The sequence below is a fragment of the Scomber scombrus genome, chromosome 18 (genome assembly GCF_963691925.1).
Source record: "Scomber scombrus chromosome 18, fScoSco1.1, whole genome shotgun sequence".
Lineage (NCBI taxonomy): Eukaryota > Metazoa > Chordata > Actinopteri > Scombriformes > Scombridae > Scomber > Scomber scombrus.
In genome coordinates, this window is record NC_084987.1 from 14368585 (window position 1) to 14390656 (window position 22072).

General features: G+C 41.5%; 1 protein-coding gene across 1 annotated transcript in view; it reads left to right on the plus strand.

The window, feature by feature from the left end:
* Positions 1–22072, plus strand: part of prkar1b (protein kinase, cAMP-dependent, regulatory, type I, beta) — a 64655-nt gene that overhangs the window by 23510 nt on the left and 19073 nt on the right. The window contains exons 5-6 of the mRNA XM_062438730.1: positions 16875–16936; positions 20089–20135. Coding sequence (XP_062294714.1) covers positions 16875–16936; positions 20089–20135 — 109 coding nt within the window. The remainder of the gene's footprint in view (positions 1–16874; positions 16937–20088; positions 20136–22072) is intronic.

Genomic DNA, 22072 nt, shown 5'->3' on the forward strand with positions numbered 1-22072 from the left:
CAAAACAGCAAATGAAGCCAAACTCAGCTTCGAAGCAATAATTTTTGCTTGTTGATCCCGTCTGTTGTTGGCACTGATGAAGTCACGGTATGAAGTACATTGGCTTCTTAAGATGTGCCAGAGCTGTCAAGGACTGACACACATTAGCAGATGGAGTCTGACTGTACGGTTATCTCTCTCTGCCTCTCACACCCTCTCTCTTTCTTGCTCTTCTCTCGTTCTGCAAACAGCTGGCTATTTGGGTTATCACATGCCCATGCACTTGCGGTATCATTGGCTGAGAAGACAGTGACAGTAGACTGTTACGTTTGGTATTGCATCAGTATTGAAGGACCATGCAGGTGTTTTGCTTGACATCAGGGCAATGGATCAATGCATGCAGCAAGATGACAATTGATTGCATGCAATCTGCTTCTGCATGCTGCAATTTTGTTTTGCATTGGTCAGTAATTGGCTTAAATCTCAATTAAGGTGTATGTGTGTGTGAGACAGAGAGGAAAACCAGAAGGTTGATAGCTTGGTGTGTGTGTGTGTGTGTGTGTGTGTGTGTGTGTGTGTGTGTGTGTGTGTGTGTGTGTGTGTGTGTGTGTGTGTCACTCAGCAGTTATGTAAGCTGAACACCACACAATTTGTTCCCCCATTAGCACTATATTATGCTATCATCCCCTTCAGTAATGAGCAAGATTGAAAACAACAGAGCCCCTTTTGTTTCTCTGCTCTCTCCATTGCCCTTTTTTTTCTCATCACTTTTTTCTTTTTTATTGCCCTCTTTTTTCTTTGTTGTATTGTTGTGTTGTCTTGTCCTCTGTTGCTCAGTCTCTCATCCATAATTATAATCTCATTTTCTTAAGTTACTTATCTGCCTTTCTAGGAATTCAGGGAGACTGTACTTGCTCTGTAAGCAGTGCATTGTGATGAGCTTAATAATAGACAGTAGTTGACTACTTTTTCTATATTTTCCACTTTCCCTTTTATGGTATTGTTGCTCCACCTCCTCTGAGTGTTTATGTCTCTTGAGCAAAAATGTACAGGACATAATCAAATATCACACTCTGTAGATAGCAATTAAAATTTGTGATGTCCTATGGAACATGATTTGTGTCTGCTACTCTTAAACACTAGGACCACTAATGAGTCACATGTACAAATTTTAACGGTCAGAATGTTGATAACATGGTAGTTAGTAACCATATATCATGCCAGTCCGTGACTTAAAATGGTATGTTATAATAAATGGGTTGCAAGTGTTGACTGTGTGCTTACTTTTTTACTTGGCCAAAAATGTGTCCATGTGCACGCAGCTGACACTGTAGGATTGAGAGGCTTTACAGTGATTTCCTGGTTAGTTTAGTTAATTCCCTCAGAGACAGCTCTGAAAGATAGACCATTGCTTGCATCCTTGTTGCCTGCTTGATAAATATCAGTCACGGTGGACAAAGTCTATGCATGTAAATATGTGTGTACATTTTTTAAGATTGCAGTCTCAGAGATTCAAGTGTTGCATCCACACCCAAAAACACATGTACATGTACAGTATATGTGTCTTCCCACATTTAGATTTATCTCTCAGCAGTGAAGCTACGTTATTAATCTTTTGTTGCAGCTGAGATCTGACTGTGTGTATAATTACAGGATTGGTCCAGACCAGAAAAAAATGATCTGGGAAAGCACAGTATCACTTAAACTAAAACAGTGGTCTCTCCTTTGATCATATCCTGTTTTTGTAAATGTTTGCATCCTTTGTCAACAATGTAAAGACATTGTAAACAACATTGTCAACAATGTAAAGATTTCACAGTAAAGGTTGTTTGTGAGTGTTTGAATATGGTCTGGAGCGAAAGCAGAGTATAAGGTCTGTGCTACCTGAGAATAAGCAAAGATGAGACACAGAGAGTGCAATAAAGCAAAAACAAAGGAAAAGGGTGCACAACAGATGTGTGAATGCCTCTCTTTTTCTTACCTACATCCCCTACTTTGCTTTTCTGTCTTCTTTTTTCCGTCCCAAAACTCAACTGATATCCTGAACTTTCTGGTGATAAATAGACATAACGCCAAATTAGAATCCATACTATACATTTTATGAACAGCGAAGAGAACTGCAGTGAAGGAAAACAAGCAAACACAACTTGCACGCATAAAACCAATGTACACACATAAACAGGCACACTACTACCATCACTACAAAGGATGACAGGGATTATGTTATCATGAGAAATACACACACGCACACACACGTACATTTTCAAGAATGCAAGTCAAGACTGAGTTCCCAGTGAGTCTGCTCCAGCTGTGAGCATGGAGTCTTTGATTAACACACCAGTCCATATGTCACACTTAATGACCTCAAATCTTATGAGCTCCTCCAGCCATATGTGTGTGTGTGTGTGTGTGTGTATGTGTGTGTGTGGAGGGCATCTTTCCTCAGCTGCCTGGAAGTAAAACCTTGACACAACATGCCCTCCAAATTTCAACAACACACTGTTTTTGTTATTGCAGTTTTATGCAGTTTGCAGTTTTTTATTACAGTAATAATATTAATATTCGTCCTATACTAGACATACATACATACATTGCACCAGTGTAAATACAGTGCAACATTAGGGATATTTTGTTTTGCTGAATAAAATGAACATGGTTTATCTGTTATGCAGACTAAAAAGGAATGAACATGTACTGTACCATCAGAGGATTTAGTCTCTGTCTATCTCTTTGACTTTGGCTGGTCTCTAAACTTGAGTCTGAACCTCTACAACGGTATGGTTCCCATCAGGCCACTGGGTTGACCTCCCTATTCGCTGCCCATTAGCTGCCGTAATGACCTCATTACGATATGCTCACACAAACAGACTCACAAGTGCACAAGATAAGCTGGGAACAGGTGTTTGGTTTCACATTGTCCTAAGCTTGCTTTGCCAACACCCAAATCAGCTGGCAACCACCTGTCTCAATACTGTATCCGTACAGTAGTTGTTATCATATCGACCGAAACTATTATCTCATCTTACCATCTGATTGTCTGATTATTCTGTTCGGTTTCAGCTAACTAACAACACTTATATGACAATCTTTCTCAGATTAAAGGTTTTGATAGGAAAATGTGAGGATTGATAACAGAAAGAATCAGGTGATTTGTGTGTATGTGTGTGTAGGCATGTGCTTACCTGCACTGATGTTTATCCAGGTGCAACCTCAAATGGGATTTGCCTATCTTCCCACCACTTCCCCCTTGTTAAATGTCCATTGAGTATCAGTCTTTTAATATGGTCAATAGAAGCGATATTGCCTGTTTAAACATTCATTCTTTTAGTTCCTACTGTAATAGTGTTTCTTTATCTAACTTCCTACCGAGGTGATATGAAATGAGACTTCTGATATCAGTGGGACGTGTATGTGTTTATGCTTTTCTCATTTTTTCTGCACACCTGGATAAATGACCTTGATGATCTCTCATGCTGTGTACAGGGCTGCGATGGAGAGAAATGCAGGAAGTGAAAGATATTGCAGCAATTCTTTGAGGTTATATTTAGAGAAGATTAATCTCTGAAGAAGAGGTCTCTGGGAAATCTGCCTTTGCTGTTGACTGTTCATTTGCACTTATTTTTGACCATTGACCCACAAAAACACACACAAATAAACACATGTATTCACATCAAGTTGTCTTGTCCCATTTGCCTGCATTAGTCAAACCACAAAACACTCTCCTGGGGACAGTACAGATACTAAAAGCCGTGCTCTCTTTATAACGACATAAATACTCTGGCAGGCACGAGGAAATCCTGTCCACCCCATTACTTGAGCTGTCTTGGCAGAGCTAGCAAAATTCTAAAATAACAAGTTACCATCTGGTTAAAGGAGTTGTTAAATCTTTTCAGCACACAATCCAATTGTAAGATATATAATGGAGAATCATAATGTCAGACGCTTGAAGTCAAACAAATTTTGTATAAGCTAAATTTTTCTGTTTAAATGTTTCAGCTAAAGATATAATGGGGAAAGGGGTTGTAAAGAGGTGGTGCTTACCTCATCCTGTCTGCTTTAATCCTCTAATTAACAAGCAGAGTAATGAGTGGATGAAGTGACCGATTAGTTGACCTCTGACCCCTAAACCCTGACCTCTGCACCTTCTCCACTAGCCCCTGCCGATGGACGCGGAACATCTTTAGTGTACTGGCACTCCTTGTGTGTGTGTGTGTGTGTGTGTGGTTGTGTGTGTGTGTGTGTGTGTGTGTGAGTTTGTTTGCCTGAAGAGGTGCAAAAACAATAATAAATAAATCAGCGAGTGACAGAAAACTTAAAGTAAACAAACATCACCTGAGAGAGATTTGTCTTGTCTCGTGTTCCAGTGGAAGTTTATCTAAGGCCATCATGAAGGGGCAAAAGAACAAAGAGGATGCAATGGTAGATAGTGCGCTGTGTAGCTATATCAGATGAGCACATCTTTTATCATCATATCTGATAGCTAGCTTGCTCATTTGAATCAAGCTCATATCTTCATTATTGATGTGGAACTTGGGCTCAGCGCTCCGGCAGATGGGATCATGATTGAAACATAGACAGGCTGTTCTTTCTTAATCCTCCATTTCTGCAATTAACAGTGCAGCCAAAACTGTTTTTCTAAATATATGATGAAATCCAAAATTATAAACACACACTTACATACATCAACACTGACATCCACACGCACACAGTGACACTCTGAGTGTGTTGTTACCATATAACTGCCTCTAGAGGGTGTTTTTGCCACACACAGATAATATACTGTAGATATTAACTAGATATCACTTGAGTCATTGCCTCTGCTAGCCACACACACACACACACACACACACACACACAAGTACATATATAGATAAATGATATACACTTGCACGCACTTCTCCCACTCAAATCACTTATAGATGAGAATGTGGGATGAGGACAGAGGAAGTATCCTGTAGTCTCTTGTACCCTGATTGTGTGTGTGTGTGTGTGTGTGTGTGTGTGTGTGTGTGTGTGTGTGTGTGTGTGTGTGTGTGTGTGTGTGTGTGTGTGTGTGTGTGTGTGTGTGTGTGTGTGTGTGTGTGTGTGTGTGTGTGCTGGCTTTACAGTTATATGTCTGTTTTTTCCTGTTACTGAAACGACCTGTTTCTTTGTGTGTTCAGGTGGCGATGTGAGGATGTTTGACTCGGTCTATGATTGGTATTTTATGGGCTGAGCAATAACAGCAATTCGAAGCATGAACAAATTAGCAGGTTTATGTTGTGTGTTGTTTAGTCTATTTGTTTGCGTGCGTGTTTGTATTTCCTGTCTTGCTGATTTCCTCGTTGACTCTTTGTGTGTTCTCATCCCTGTTCTTCCTGAGAGCCCGGTGGTCCTCTTTTCCCCCTCTTTTCAGAATTCAGCACTCTCTCTCTCTCTCTCTCTCTTTCTCTTCCTGTCTTTCTCCCTTTCTCAGTCATGCAGGCTCATTCACGTCTACATCCACACTCAAATCCAGTCCCTCCCCCACATTCATGTGTAGTCTTCTCTCTCTGTCCCCTGCGTGGCTTTGTGCTGCTGCCACAATGCCAGGGGCCAGGCGATGAGGTCACTCTCCACAGGAGAGCTGCAGGCCTGACTGAACCTCGACCATCCCCACCACCATCCAGCGCTCAGAGCAGGACAGTCTCACCTCCCCCAGCACACCACATCTCTGTCTCAGCTCAGACAATTTCACCTTTACCTTTACGCCCATGCAAACCATGGGACACCCACATACACACATAATAATTTGAAGTTCTTATCAGCCAAGCTGCGTGATCCCAAGCCTGTGCAGACGAGCACACATACATGCGTTTAAGCAAACACACACATGAACACATAGTTGGAAACTTTTGTCCTCTCTCTTATCCTCTGCTGTATTTCAACCTGTCCTCTGCTGCCTCTTCCGCCCCCCTAATTGTGAGTCATGTAGTGGTGCTAGTGTCTCGAGTCCTTTCAGAAAGCAGTATCTCTTCCAAAATGTACCCCAGAGTCAGTACAGGACAGTTTTCCATGTAGTTATGATTCAACCCTGCTTTTTCAGCTGCTTATACCATCAATGTGAGTGTGTGTGTGTTTTTGCGTGTTTGCATGTGTGGGTAAGATGTGTTTTCATGTTCATTTATGCATTTACAGATTGCAATGTGCTTACAAAAGTGGTGTTTGTACATACAAAAGTATGTGTTTCTGTGTTTATGTATATGTGTGCATGTACAGTAAACGTGCATGTGTGTCTCGCAGTAAACAGGAATGAAGAAAGAAAATGGACTTAATTTTGTATCTGAAAAGTTGGATCAAATGTCTACATCAGGGGAAATCATGAATCACCTTTAGTCTCACCTCACAAAATGGCCCTGACTGAGTACTTTAGTGGCTAAGAGACTGACAGAAGTGCAGTAGAAGAGAGCAAGTATATTAAAGAAATCAGTATTAGCATTTTGAAGCTTACACACGTCGATGTGTGTACGTCAGTGTGTGGTAGTATAGTGGATTGGAATGCTGCATGGCATTTGTAATTGTGGACAGTGTCATGTTTCATTTAATGTAAATGAATATGTAGGGTAAATGTGCGAGTGTGCATGACATTGACTTCCCAGTGAGTGTTTGCCCCTGCTGTCAGGACATGATGTTCCTGCAACCCTTCAGTGGCTTTATAGCACAGCCAGGCCAAAAGTACAACCCACACACTGACCACCACACATTAGCCAGGGACAGAGCAGCCCAGTGCCCTACAGAATAGTCCTGGTTGGCTTTGGCCTCCTATTGTATACATGCTGTCTGCTTTGTCTGTGCTACTGCGATAGGTTCCAGTGCACAGACAAGACAAGAGTCTAGTTATAGCATGTTAATTCTCCCATGACATCCTCATTGATATGTGATTGTCACTCTTCATTCAGATTAGAGGTGCTCTGCCCATTTTCATGCTTGATAACCTTAAATGTGTAGATTTTAAACCACTGTAGAGCAATTGGATTTTACAGGTAATTTAAAAGATTAAGGACAAATGGTGTTATCTAGTTACAGTGTGTGCAGTAACTTGACTATCCAGGAGGCATTCAGTGAGTTTTAGGGCTTTACAGATTTCTGCGATAAAGTGCTTCAGTATTTTGATTCATACTTCTATAAAAACCTAATACATGACAGCAATTCTGCTGTATTTTCCAATAGCAGGGAGATCTGTTGCATCTCACCAAGCACTTGTAATTTCTCTATAATTTTCATTAACAACTTGCAAGATTGTTTTATACCACACGTTGGACAGTGCAAATGCAGAAACAAAAACAAATCTGATGTGTATAAGATAGAAAGCAAGAGAGAGATGGAATAACATATTGAAAGAATATCCTTTTGAAGAAAAAATTAGGCCACCCAAACGTTCATAACAGCAGGGTTTTTCCTTAAACGAGTAGTTTGAGGATCCAAAACCATTTGAGGATCACCATACCCAAAAAGCTCATACAGTCACGAGGATAATACATAATAAGTACTTTTATTTAAAAATACTCTCCCAAAGAATTGTGACTGAAACTTGTGCTGTCACTTCTGAGTGAGAAAATTACAGCTCTCATTGTAACCAGAATTGTGCAGCCTCAGCGAGTTGACATATGTTGTTGTTATAGTTTTCAATGAGGTTTTCAGTTAGTAAGCTGCTAACATTAGCACATTCCAAGGTGTTAGCTGGTTGCTCAACACTGTCCAGGTCTGCAGGCTGTGTGTCGGATGAAGCTGTCTGTTTACAGCAGGGAAGGCCTTACGTCAGTCAGATGTCAGCAATTGAATGTCAACTATCTCTCTCCCTTGCATGCACCCAGTGCACCTATTACCTCACTCACTGGTTGATGAAGTCTATATACACACACACACACACATACACACACACACACAAACACACACACACACACACACACACACACACACAAACACACACACACACACACACACACACACACACACACACACACACACACACAACAAAATACAGTGCACAGTTTTAGCCTTCAGCTGTTCTACGGATACCTCCTCCTTCAGTTCTCTCCATCTAATCATATACTCATCCCTCCCTGCCTTCCTCTTCCTCTCCATCTCAGTTTCAGGGTGTATCGATGTGTTTCAGTGTGCATGTATAATGTGCCATTTTGTGTAAACACCTTGCAGGTTTAAACTCCCAACAAAAAAAACAATTTTGTCCCAATCTGCTTCTCAAATGCTTATCTTGTTCCAGTGCTTGTCTTCTGCAAGCGGGAATGAGGGAGGGAGGGCGGGGGCGGAGGAGAGAGGAGAGGAAAGGACATGCCCTAGAGGCAGCCGCATGTCTTGTGATGTTTAGCGACGTGTCAGGATATGTGTGTGTGTGTTTGAGAGAGTGAGAGACGGAGGGAGGGAGGGAGGGAGGGAGGGAGGGAGGGAGGGAGGGAGGGAGGGAGGGAGTGAGGGAGTGAGGGAGAGGGAGAATGACACTCAACTTTTGGCACCTGTACATAATATATAGAGTTATTTCATCTGTGTGTAATATATTTGTTTGCATTTGGTGAAATTACGTCTTTTTAACTCTGGATACCAGGTGAGGTTGAAAGTATGTCTCCCTTTCTTTCTGTCTCTCCCTCTCTCTTTCTGTCTGTTTCTTTCCCTCATTCCAGTGACATGTCCCCTGTAGACACATCAGAGAGGGAGAGGCTTAGTCCTGTCAGCGCCTGATTCAGCTTGACCGTTTTTCCCTTTAAGTGGAGGAGTAGGCTTGCTTTTTCCTGCCCTGGGGCAAACAACAGAGACATTAGGAAGTGTGAAAATGCACAAGCACTGAAAATACTGAAAGACCTACACCGACAACATGAGGAAAATTAAAGTAAGCCAAGACAAAAATAGGGTTATTATTCTCATCAACAGCACAGCAGTATAATCACTATACATAGAAAATGTGAGAAGAGAAAATGGAAGAAAGGGAGAGGCAGCAGGGTTGGACATGTTTGTGATGTTTATAGGCTGACATCATGGCTGCATCAGCAGGTGGTGTGCGTTGGATCATCAGATAGGTCTGTAAAACAGTCTTGTCATGCTCAATGCACACAGCAGTGAGGGAGCACGAAACCTTTATCCATATCACCAGAACGCCAGCAATGTGCTCTGTGATTTAGCTGTATTAGTGAGTCACATTTATGTATATCCCGTTTCTTAATCCAGCTTCAATTTTCATGATAATTTTTGTTCTCTATGTAGAGAATACAGTAGAGAAAGGAGATAATAGATTCGATGTCAATCCACAAGAACCCACTTCAGCTAACTGAGTACGTTGCCTGGAAGCTATTCAGCTATTCTCTGTAGGAACATACGACAATCCTATGATTTAAAACATCAAAGATTCTGATGAGGCATATATTTACAATCAGGATACTGTCAAAGTACTTGATGTTTGCTCTCTGCTCTGTAACACATCCTCCTTTCTCCTCACATCGTCCTATCAACCCCTCTCAACCCCTCTCAAACTCCAGTCTGGTCCTTTCTTCCACTGCCATGCAACTCTGCCTCTCACCTCCGAGGTGCCAAACTGAATGTGTGTACTTGTGAGTAAGCGTGTGTGTGTGTGTGTGTGTGTGTGTGTGTGTGTGTGTGTGTGTGTGTGTGTGTGTGTGTGTGTGTGTGTGTGTGTGTGTCGGATGGGTTTGTTCCAAGCAGTAGTCACAGAAGAGGAATTCGATTGTACGACCTCCACATCATTATCACGGCTGCCGTTAAAACTGATGGCAGACGTAAATTATGTTTGTAAAGCTGGTGTGTGTGTGTGTGTGTGTGTGTGTGTGTGTGTGTGTGTGTGTGTGTGTGTGTGTGTGTGTGTGTGTGTGTGTTAATGTACAAGCGAGTGTTCATTTAGCTCGGTCTGGTAGTAGGCCTAAGCTGTTTTATAATGTCTCTCTGTTTCTACTTTTTCTTATGTCTAAACAAATACTTTCAACCCCGTCCTTACCCTTGTCATGCTGGCATGACAGTGTGAGGAAAGCACTGGGCTCGTTAAGGAGGTGATAAGGCCGGATTGCCCTCTCATGAAGTTGGCATTGGCAGGCTAGCAGGGTCCAAGGTGCCAGTGCCAGTTCAGTGGTAGTTCAGCCTGATATTTTACAGTGTGTCTGACGACTATTACCTCAATTAGGCTCAAAGGTTTCAGGAAAGCTACTGTGGCAGTTGGTCTTTCCTCCAGTTTGATAGAAAATGTTTCTCTGTTATGCTACATATTGGGTTATTTTTGTTTTGTTTGTATATTACTGTATTTCCTAATACAGTGTATTTAAGTAGCATATACTGTCCTATATTATAGCTACTCTTTATCATGAACAGTTCCCACGCTGACATAGGCTCCTTGATTTACACAATTTGTTCATTTGGTCATCTTACATCTGGGGCATCTTTCTACCCTCCTCATCATCATAATCTGATTGGACGACTGCACCTCTTGACTATTCACCAACACCAGTTTCTGATTTCAGCAAAGAAATAGGTCATGCAATTGAAGATGCATGCTTCATTTTATGTCAACAACAGCTACCCTCGTTTAAATAAGTGTTAATGAGGCGTTTGCTGTCTGACTGCTGTCTGTGTGTATCTGACTAAGCAGTCAGTTCTTCAGTTCATAGCTTGCGAGATGTTGTCTGGCTTTGAAAGAATACAAAATGATGCATCTCACCATCTTAAACAGAACTATTCTCCAGACATAGCTTGCAAGATGTCATCTGGCTTCGAAAGGATTACAATTATGCATCTCACCATCTTATACAGATTTATGGAAAACTCTGCATCTTACACTACACTTGAACACTTTGAACACATGGATTAGATGGAGAGAAACTTGAATAAGGTTTTAGCAGCAGTGTATTACCAGAATAAACACAGCGGCCCTCAGGTGCTTTGGTACTGCAGTGCTCACATATTTAGCCACACGTCTGCACTTTGAGGCAACAGGATGCATCCAGGTTTACACCCCTTATAAACCCACCAAGGCCAGGTGTGTAGCTTTAACAGTGTGTGCTCCCTGCCCTCTGTTGGTTTTAAATGCAACTTCCAACATTTAATCACAAAGCTTACTCTACGTGGACCTCTTTGACCTCCACATATGAGAACATTAGCCCCAATTAGATCTTTGAGACAATAATATCAGTCCAAACCACTCTTAAATTCTATTAAGGATATAAAAAAATCTCTTCATTGTGCAACAGACCGGTGTGTTTTGGTGCCTATTATGTTTATCAGACTTGGAGTCCTAGAGCCCTGAGGACCAAAGCCAAGGGCAGACTGGGAGAAGGCCAGTTCAGTGTTGTAAAAGTGAAGTTACTCTTTCCCCCCTCTCTAGCCTCAGGCTTCTCTCTCCTTCCACATTGTTGGCCATCCTTAAGTGGTCATTGCCACCAGATGACCAACTGTGATGCCCACCTATAAACCTCCAAGGCCAGTTCAAACAGACAACTGAACATAGCCTACTCTATGTGCATTTCCATTCATTTTATGTTTCATTTTTTTGTCTTTTCTATTTTATAAATATAATTAAGTGGCTGGCAGTTTGCAGGCATTTTGCTGTATTGTACCTTCTCTGCAGAGTGTTTGATCATATGCATCTGTTAATAGGGCTTTATGGTGTGTGAGAATAAATATGTATAAATTATGGTGCATCTACTCATTTGGCACTTGTTAAAATCACACTGTAGCTATTATAAAGTATCCTGCCCAGTTTTGTTATACTACATCACCACTGTAGTTTGAATAGAGAACTAGGCTTATGATTTAGTAGTTGGGCACAGCACACAGTGCTGGGGGTTTCCTTGGAGTTTAAGGCTAGTGTGAAGAAATGGGCAGCAGCTGACATGGCCTGGTCTCCGTTTTTCGCTGCACCTCTAGGGAGAGACACGGCACGTGCCAAAAGCTTTTATGTCATAAATATCCTCTTTGAATGCTTCAGTGCTTTATAATTATAGCTTCTTCATTTGCCACTCTTTTCTCTCTCTTTTCTCTTTCTGGCTCTGACAACTGCATCTGTGTTATGTGTCAGTGATGTGTCTCTGTCTTGTGTCTCCTGTGTGTATGAGCTTGTATGTACATACATGTTTACTGTATGTGATCAGATAAGACTGAATTAGATGCTTTAAAAACCAAATTTCAAATTATGCACACTAACAGAGTTCAGTGGGGTGATTTGGTTCTTCAATTTGAGTAACTTTGGCTGGTTGTGCTCAATTTTAAACTCTGGACATTAAACTGTACACCACTTAGTCAGCCTCATAAAGCGGTTTTCCATGGCAATGTGATATACCCAGAATGAGTCACACAACAGGCTAGTAAACAATTGTGTTTACCACCATCATCAGTGCAACTCTAATTAATGTTTGCATGCTTAATCTTGAGTTTACTTGCGCTTTACACATTGTGCTGACTAATCACAACTTTGCACTTGGCAGCCAAACAAAAAGCACTACTGTAGTATGTCATCCATAGCAACCTGCCACTTCAGTTAAACTTGTTGAGACCTACAGTGCATCTCTTCAGACCTAAAAAAGCTTTTACTTCTAGGTAGACTACGATTCCAACATAAGTTACCAAAACAGAGCTCTCGAACTTATAGGACACATGAAAACCAGTTTTTCTCCATCTTATGGCACAGTCATTCTTACATCAGCAAACTGTATTAGTAGCCTGATCTGGGAGGTCTATATGGGAATACAAGCAAAAGATGGTATGTTTGCCCTTTGTCAGGTGCGTACAACCTCTTATGATATTCTGCTGATCCATGAAAGATTTATTTTTCGTTTTCTCTATCTACAGTTTGGTCAGAGCCGGGAAGTTGTTGGTTATCAGGTGAAGCATGATCACTGTATCACCATGTTGCTAGTTGCCTTTGTTAGCCCACAAAACCTGGGTAAATTAAACAAATCACATGTTCATTCTCTGTCTGCGGGCCATTGCTTATATCATTGAATTGCGCAGACTTGCGAAACAAAGCCTATTGTCTTACATGCCAGAATCAGCAATCTGAATTACTATCAACTGTGTTTGTGAAAATTAATCCTTCAAGCACTTACAGCATGAACATTTGCCAGCCAAACCAGCGGCATAGCGCTGCCAACCAAGACACGACTTGAAGTACCCCTATGCGGTGCAGTTGTTGATTATTTTGGTTATTGCAAAACCCCTTCTACCCAGACTGAGTGAGCATTCTGGATGGGTTTCCCATTAAGGGCTTGTGTAACTCAACATTCTGCGGCCCATTAAGAAACACAAAGACATGGCGGCACGCCGTGCTGTTAAAGAGCCCTTTGGTGTTAATGGCATAATGGCAGTGCTGTGTGTTGAGGTAGTAATGTAAGAGATAAGACATCTGCTGCTGAACAAATAAACAGCTGTGTTGTAGGAGAGATTAAGAAGGAGGGAAGAGGTGAGAGAGAAAGGTAGTCAACGCCAACCAGGAAGAACAACAAGCAATCCAGCTACAACAAGCAGGCCTGATTTTATTTAATTAATGCCTGAAATCCCCTGAGCTAACCACATTTTTATGGTTGTTTGAGAACAATAATGGGGTGTTGCTGTGTGGTGTGTGTAAGTAAGAGTGAAGGAACACAAACTGTCGTTCCCACGTAGCTGCACACTGTGTTTTACTCTGGCTTTGGCTTGCATTTATTTGCTTAACAGAAAACCGCAGTTTAATGATGAGCACAACACAATACAATGCTGGGCGTTGCATAAAGGTGTCTTCTTTCTAATTGTATCCATTTTGATGTTAATTCTACCTATGACTGCATCTTTTGGCATCCTCCATTGAAACTGATGCTTTATCACCACGATAGCCTGCCTATTTTATTACAGAAGTGCCATTATCTCTAGCTTCTACTTCCTGCGCTACAAACAAACACACACATACAGGCTTTGTACTGTCTATGTGATGTCATTGGGATAGGGATTGTGTGTGTGCACAGGGGGATAGATTGTAAGACTTTCAAATGAGATCAGAATGATGTCAGTGGGGATAGAATGAAAGAAATAAACATTTGGGTATTTACATTGATGCATTTTTGTGTCTGTATACATGCATGCATGTGTACTTAAGTGTGTGTATGTGTGCATGAGGGCACATACACATGTGTTGCCAGGAAGTATCTCCACATATCTCAACCATGACAGAAGCATTGTCTCCCTCCCTAGGGTGGAGGTGAACTTCCTAGCCCCCGCAGAGTCTGCAGGGTCTCTCTTGTCTCTCTCTCTTTTTCTGTCTGTCTCTGTCAGAACAGCACATCCATTGTTAGGGTGCTTCTCTGCCTTTTCATAAGGTCAGAGGGGGTACAGGTAGCGGAAAGGACAAGATTAATCACTTAATCTTGAACAGGCAAGGAGGGGGGGCGATAGACCGAGAGATGGGAGAAATAGGTGGGGCAACAAGAGAATTAGAGGGAAGAAAAGGGTAATTGAGAGGGGAGAGGAAGAGAAAAAGTGATCGAGAACAGACTTAGAGGAAGTTTGGGATGAAGAAAGGGAAAGAGAGACAGGTAAAGACGAGGGGAAGTAATTACCTGCGTAAGTGTCTTTGTTGTGTTCACTGATGCATTCACTGAGGGGATGGGGAGAAGCAGGGCATGGAAAGAGAGAGGTGGTCAAGGGTAATTACCCAAACGCAGGTTCGCTTGCCTTTGATCCTCTCACTACGACCATGTGGCTCAGTCTTGAACATCCCTCTACCTATGTGATACATCATCATCATCAACACCATCATCATCACTATTACTAAAGTACAGCCTGTTATATTGGTCTCCTCTTGTTTTTTTCATTCTTTTGCAAAGGAAATTACTTTGATAGACTACACAATATTAGTAGTACGTGACGTGAAACCAAATGCTCCGAAGCTCCCTGAATAAACAGATTCCATGCTGGGCGCAGGTGGTCACAGACGTGAGGAGAGTTCGGGGCATTCCTGCAGATGTTGCTCTGACTAATCACGATCAAAGTGTTTGAGTTTGCATGTCATATGAGAGTGTCAGTATTCATTATTGAATCAGGAATGCCTGCACCTAAATATGTTGTACTTGTAAGTTTGTGTGTTAGTATGTTGACATATACAACTAAGTGTAGTGGTTGCATTCATGGTACTACATGCTAGAATTTGTATCGTATATGAAATTACCTATAAGTGTGTCCATGGTTTTTATAGCTGGTGGCTGCTTACTTCAAAGAGTGAGCTTGTTTTTTGAACGTGTGTGTGTGTGTGTGTATGTGATGCGTGTCCTGGATTATGTGTGAGTCAGTGGCCAGCTGCAACACACAGGGCCTACCTGTGGGTGTAGTTGGCTCAAATCCACCTTTTTTAGTCTGCTTTTTATTCAGTATCACATAAACAAATACCAGCAGAGTCCATTCACTTCCAAACCACTCAATAACATCCTCAGATCTCTCCCCAACATCTGCTGACCTGCAGCTTTACTGGGAAGGTTCATGTAAAGCCACACTTTTATGCCTGTTATGTGCAGCAAGGTGTGTTTGGCTGTGTACGCCTTTTCATTTCTGAGTGCTGCATAGCCTAGTGTACTGTCATGATTTCAGACATGTTCAACACCCACACATTATTTTGTACAAACAAACATATGTGTTTTCATAGGCAATATATACTCAGACACAGACAGACTGGCGCAAATACGCATACAGTGATACATACTCACACACACTCACACTCACACACACGCACACACACACACACACACACACACACACACACACACACACGCAAGAACGAGCTCAAACTTGCCCCACATTCACTCAACAGGTCTTGTACAGTATGTCTTTGATATGCCTGACCCTCTTTTATTGTTTTTTCTATATTTCTCTATAAGACGGGTGGTATGCAACTGATTAGATAGATAAATATACCCTGAAGGTGAGAGATGGGTGGAGAGGAGGAGAGGAAGGATACTGAGTTTTCTCTTGTCCCAACATATCCCAGCAGTGGAACTTTAATCTGCTGAGGCTTCATGCATTTAAATGGTCCGATTAGGAACAGTCTAACAGGCGCTTTCCCTGCCGGGCTGAAACAGAAATTAAGTACTTGCACAGCCGTCATTTTGTTTGTTTTTTCAGCGCCTCTTTTTAAAGATACACTCAGAGATACAGGCTTTGATCATAGGCTTTTAGAACAGAGTCACATTAAAGTCTATTTGCCACAGTAATAAGATGTAAAGATGCACAGAAACACTGTTTTTTTTAAATAATAACTTGCCCTTAGGCTTTTTACATTCATTTAAACTAGTTACACTAAAAACCAGTAGTACTAGATAATTAGTAATATCATTATTGTTATTTGTATGAGCCTGATGATGAACCACACTGTGGTGGTTTTGTGGGAGTCAAATTATAAAACTTCAGGTGTTCTTGTTGGATTTGTTCTTTTGTTGGATGTGGATGACGATGAAGAAATCAGTAGAGAACACATTCAGGTGGGTGTGAGCACAAGTTTGTGTGTGTGTATGTGTGTGTGTGTGCGTGTGTGTGTGCTTGTGTGGGTGTGTGTGCTTGTGTGTGCTTGTGTGGGTGTGTGTATGTATGTTGGGGTCATCCAGAGTTCTAGGCCCATCTCTTTGGCTATGCTACTTGTTTGTCAGTGAATAATGGCCTCAGATGACAGAGTTAACACAGCGATGATGACTGCTCTGTCTTTTCCATCACGCTGCTCCTCCACAGAACACCCTCCTGAGTGTGTGTACTGTATGTTTTTGTACAGAAGTGAGTAAACAGTTCTGAAAAACAGTGGGGGGAATGTGTTGCAATAGCTAGAATCTAATATTTGTTGTGTTCTCTCTCTCTCTCTCTCCTTCCTTACTTCTCCCTCATTCCTCCTTTCTCCTCTTTCATTTCTCCTTCAGTGACATATTTGATGCCATGTTCCCTGTCACCCACATTGCAGGAGAAACAGTCATCCAGCAAGGTATGTATAAATGTTGCTTTCAGCTGAATTTATGTAGAACTGCAATTGATTGTTGAGTATACCACAATTTGGTTTTCCATAATTAATAAATTGTGACAATAGTGATGTTCATGAAAGTAGTCCTGATGGTGCTATAACATGTAATAATATTAAGACTAAAATTGCAATTTACAGTTATAATAATATAACAGCAAAAATAAGATTACTACTTAATTTGGTCCAACTAACTTTTGTACATATACACTGCAATATTGCAATTGTAGCCACTAATAAAAGCCCTTGATACATGACAACATTGACAGATGATGAAGGCAATGTTCTAACAGCTTTTTGATCTTCTGAGTTACACTGTCTCAGCATAAATTAGATTAACCTACCACAGTTATTGATCAGTTCATTGGTTTTACCTCAGTTAATTGTTTCCCTCTATTTCCGTCTCATTGCCTCATTCACACATTCCCCCAGTCTGCACCAGATGTCAGGTTGGCTCTCCTCTGCCTAACCACAGTCGCTAAAGCCTTCAATCTAGACATCCGTGGATGTTGAAGGAACACAGAGCCTAGCAGGGCCAGACTGTATTTTTCCAGTGCCCCCCACTTAAAGTCCTATCAAATACAGACTCAGACAGGTTAAACCACATATTTAAAACACTAAAACCACATATTCTCTCAGACAAATGTCCAGCATTGCATAAAACCATGTTCACACCTGCACAAAATCCCATAGGTACTTGTGGAGTATATCTTACAAGCACACACTGATAAACACTAAATGAGGGAAAACTGTCGGTGCTTAGACACACACTCGATCACAGACTCACTCAGGCACCCCCACCTACTCTAAGACAGCAACCAGGAATATATCAGTCCTAATTTGGTGATAATAAGTCTAGCTAACTTTGCAGGCCCCCCGGTCCCAGACAACCCATTGTTATATACACTATAGAGTGTGGTATATAGTATATACAGCGCTGATGTCATTGCTAATGTCTGGACTACTGTACAGCTTCAAGAAACCACCCCTGCAACTGGCCCATCACACACTATTTAGACACAGCTAAAAGTTATCGACTGTGTGGCTTGAGTGGTATTTAAACAAAGGGAGAATTTACTCTATCATAACATGCAAAATGAAGAGTGGAGATGTTTTCATTGTTTCTCATATATATGCAACCTTGCAGTCATTAGCAATTTGATATTGTGAAGAGAAAATTAAGACTAATTTAGACTAGAATTTATTGTTTCAAATTGGAAATTTCAAAATGAAAAGTCAACACATTTTTCAGCTTTATGGTGCACCAACATCGTGGGAACATAACACATTATCAGCCAAGGATGTAACCCATGTTCTCCTATAGAGCACAGCCAAACAACCTGAGCAGTGTGTGCGACAATTAGCTTGTGCTGAAAAAAGGCCACTCTGAGTACACAGCATATATGTTTGTGTGTGTGTGTGTGTGTGTGTGTGTGTGTGTGTGTGTGTGTGTGTGTGTGTGTGTGTGTGTGTGTGTGTGTGTGTGTGTGTGTGTGTGTGTGTGTGTGTGTGTGTGCACATTCTGGTCAAATATTTGCCTGGGCTCTCAGGCACAGGGGGATTGGTAGAGCGCAAAACAAAGACTTGAGAACCAAAGTGATAAAAGACAGGAAGAGTCGAAGAAAAGAAAGACAGAGTGAGAGGGAATTGAAAGAGAGATAGATGAGATGAAAGAAAGAGAGGTAGAGACAGGGAGAGGGAGATAGCGGAGGGCCAGGTTGCAGCAGGTTGTGTGTGTGTGTTTGTGTGTGTGTGTGTGTGTGTGTGTGTGTGTGTGTGCGTGCGTGCGTGCGTGCGTGCGTGCGTGCGCGCGCGTGCGTGCGTGTGTCTGGGGTCTCCACTAGGACAGACTATCAGACAGACAAGAAGCATTTTGTGTGACAAATAGAGCTGTATGATTAACGAGCACTCTCCACTCAGTATTAATTAGCCGTGTGAACTCCTGTGAACTTTACACACAGGGTGCTCTGAGCCTTTCAACTCCTCAGGTGAACATACACACAAGAACACACACACAGTCGTACACACCCCCTCTTGGTACCTACGAAATGCATACACATGCATACTTGTGTCATGTAGACTCATGCATCATTACCCACTTGTACCTCTGAATGGAGTTGCATTTATATCTTAGTGTAATAAGTAGCTGCAGGGAGAGCTTCACAGCACTCATGCATGTGGCTGTCAGACCTTTTTAATAATTTCCCCTGAGCCCTATGTAACAGATAGCATAATTAAAGGAACACTTTGCCATTTTTCAGCCTTATCTCCAGACGAGATGCTTTCAGCAGACATCGGCCAACCAGATCCCATGGCTCGCTTCAAGTCGCTTTAAAGGCACAGAATGCTTCTATCAGTGACACAATAGTGATCCAGTCAGCAAACCAGACATGTTGAGTTGCCTGTGGTGCACATTTGATATCAATCCAGCAATGAGTTGTGATGGATCTAGCCTGTTAGAGATGGAGAAAGCTAACATTAGGTATTCTTACTAAAAATCAGCTGCTGCACCTTTTTTTTTTACGTTGGCATGAAAATCACATTTTTCCTGACCAGAGTCTGTCCTAAAATGGTCACTGTATAGAGAATAAATCCTGTTTTATCCAGTAACAGCAAAAATTATTAAGCTTGGCACTCGAGCCAAACGTAATCATTTTTGCCCTGCCAGTGGTAAAGATCCAATAGTAAGTCTGCATTTTTTATACACCGTACAGTTTTGTTTTCTAGTGTGCAATGAGCATTACAGCCTTGTGTACACTTCCTGCATTCTTGAAAAAGAAACACATGCATTTTGGAGGAGGCTTTTACACTGGGCCTTCCCTTAAGATTTTTGAGGCCTTAAAATTCTAAAGAGCAAAACAAGGGGAAGGAATGGACATAGAAAGACATGATGAAGAGAGTTTGAGAAAATGTGTTCCTGTGTGTCTTAATATCTAAGTTTCAGGATATTCAGATCTTCTAGTCTAAGTGTTTGACAAATGAATTTAAGCTCTTACTGTACATTGTCTCCCATTTTGGTTTAAAAATGCACCTTTAAGAACTTAAGCAGGAGGCTGATATTTGTTTCGGCTCTCTCTAACAAACTCTTCTGTTTTTTTTTCCTCCTCTCTCCCCTCCAGGCGATGAAGGAGACAACTTTTATGTGATTGACCAGGGTGAAGTGGACGTAAGTGGCCGACAAGTAGTCACAGGCACATACACAAAAACACTCTTTCATTTTCTCTTCACAGTCAATTCTTCCATTATTTGTGAAAGGGATTAAGCAAACCATGTGAGGATTCCAAAATGCAGTTTGTCTACATTAGCTTTTATTCACCTGTTTTCAAGGGTAGGCTATAAGAGGGATTTGTGCCTCAGTGGGAAAACCCAGCCTTCCCCACTTATGTTGTGACAATGTTTCCCTCTAACAATGGACAGGTTGTATTGGATTGCCCTCATGTTTTGTTTTCTTCAAAGTTCGGTTCCACTCGGATGACAATCTGAACGTGGCGCTAGAGTCCCGCACACTGTGAAGCAGACAAACTGAGAACGTCTTTTGTCTTAGCGAGCCTGACACAGAGCGATAAAGTTAAGTGGAGAGATAAAACAGGAGCTGACGGAAAGTTAAACAGGAAGTGACCTTATCGGCTTACAGCGGGTACCAGACTGAGAGTGGGCAAGAGGTGGAGAAGCAGGTTGGCAAGCTTTGCTGAGCGTGACACAACGTAATCAACCCACCTGAAAGAGACAGAAATAAGGGAGTGTATAAATACTGCATGTAGATAAGGTGCCTTGACAGAAAGACTGTGTAAAACCAACTTTCACCAACAGTGATGCATTGACTTGCATTTTTTCAGGTGATGCCTTGTCAAATGTAATTAGACATGTTATTGGCCCATTCACATCAATGAGAAAGTGTGTCCAAACTTTAGACTGGTACTGTATCAATCCTTGTTACTCTCTCTGACCCATGTAACCTTAACCAGCTTATTTGCTTGCAGTAGCCATATTCCCAAGGCTATTTGATATTTGCACACTATTTCTAATTTTCCATATTCAGACTCTGACCTAATTTTATATTAAATACACTGTTGGCCTGGTGCAATCACTGTCTGTCTTTATTGTCTCCTCCAATATGTTCAGCTGGAGGTGGTTCTCTCTGAGCTGGGATTTAAACCTCTCCATGTCTGCCACTGGTGAATCTTTGGCATCTGGTCCCACAGCCAGAACTATGTCACCCAAGTTGGGGGAAGACCTCTGTCCTTAGCCTCATTCCCACCAAAACCTGTGCTCCTTTGTGTCTCCTTTCCCTTCACACCACCATCCATCGCTCTATCTTTACAGATAGTTGCTGCCTCCCAGCCACAGCTCAGTCTCTAAACTACTTCAAGCTCAGTGCCGAGGTTATTAAAGTCTGGAGATGTCTCTCATTAGGCAGGGGTGTAAATCTGCCGGCATCCCATAAACTGCCTGAAAGCTGACAGCCACTGCCACTGATGTAAACACCCCTTCATGTCTGCACAAAAATGTATTCGCTCACAAACAGTCGATGTGTATTTATATGGGTGCACCACAAAGGAAATTAATGCTTTCATTCCAAAATGTGAGATGATCTTGTTGGAAAAAAATGCTTGTTGTAATTAAATATTAATTATCTTTAAATGACGATGATTAAATCTATCACTTTGCAATAATTCACTTTACTACTATTACCCTAATGCAAGTAATGAAATTGTAAGAAAATCTTTTATTTTATTATTATTTTTTACTGTGGATATGGCATTTGGGAACGAAACTAAATACTTGCTGCCAAATAGACGACGCATAGAGACAGACATTGTCTCACACACACGTAACCTCAAACAGAAATACACAGCGACTCTGCCTGCTCATCAACTTTAAAACACTTGTGATTTGTTGCTTCTTAATTACAACCAGACACTCACAGTTTGCTGTGGATACAATTACATATGAAAAATTCATGGACAGCTGCAAGACAGCATACGTTATTCAAGACTTGAATTGTTTCAATTTTTCTTCTGCACACTGCTTACTCAGTACAGTAGAAGTTTCCATATTCAGTCCCTATGTTCCACCTTTTCTGCAAGTTTTGTTTTCTCATGC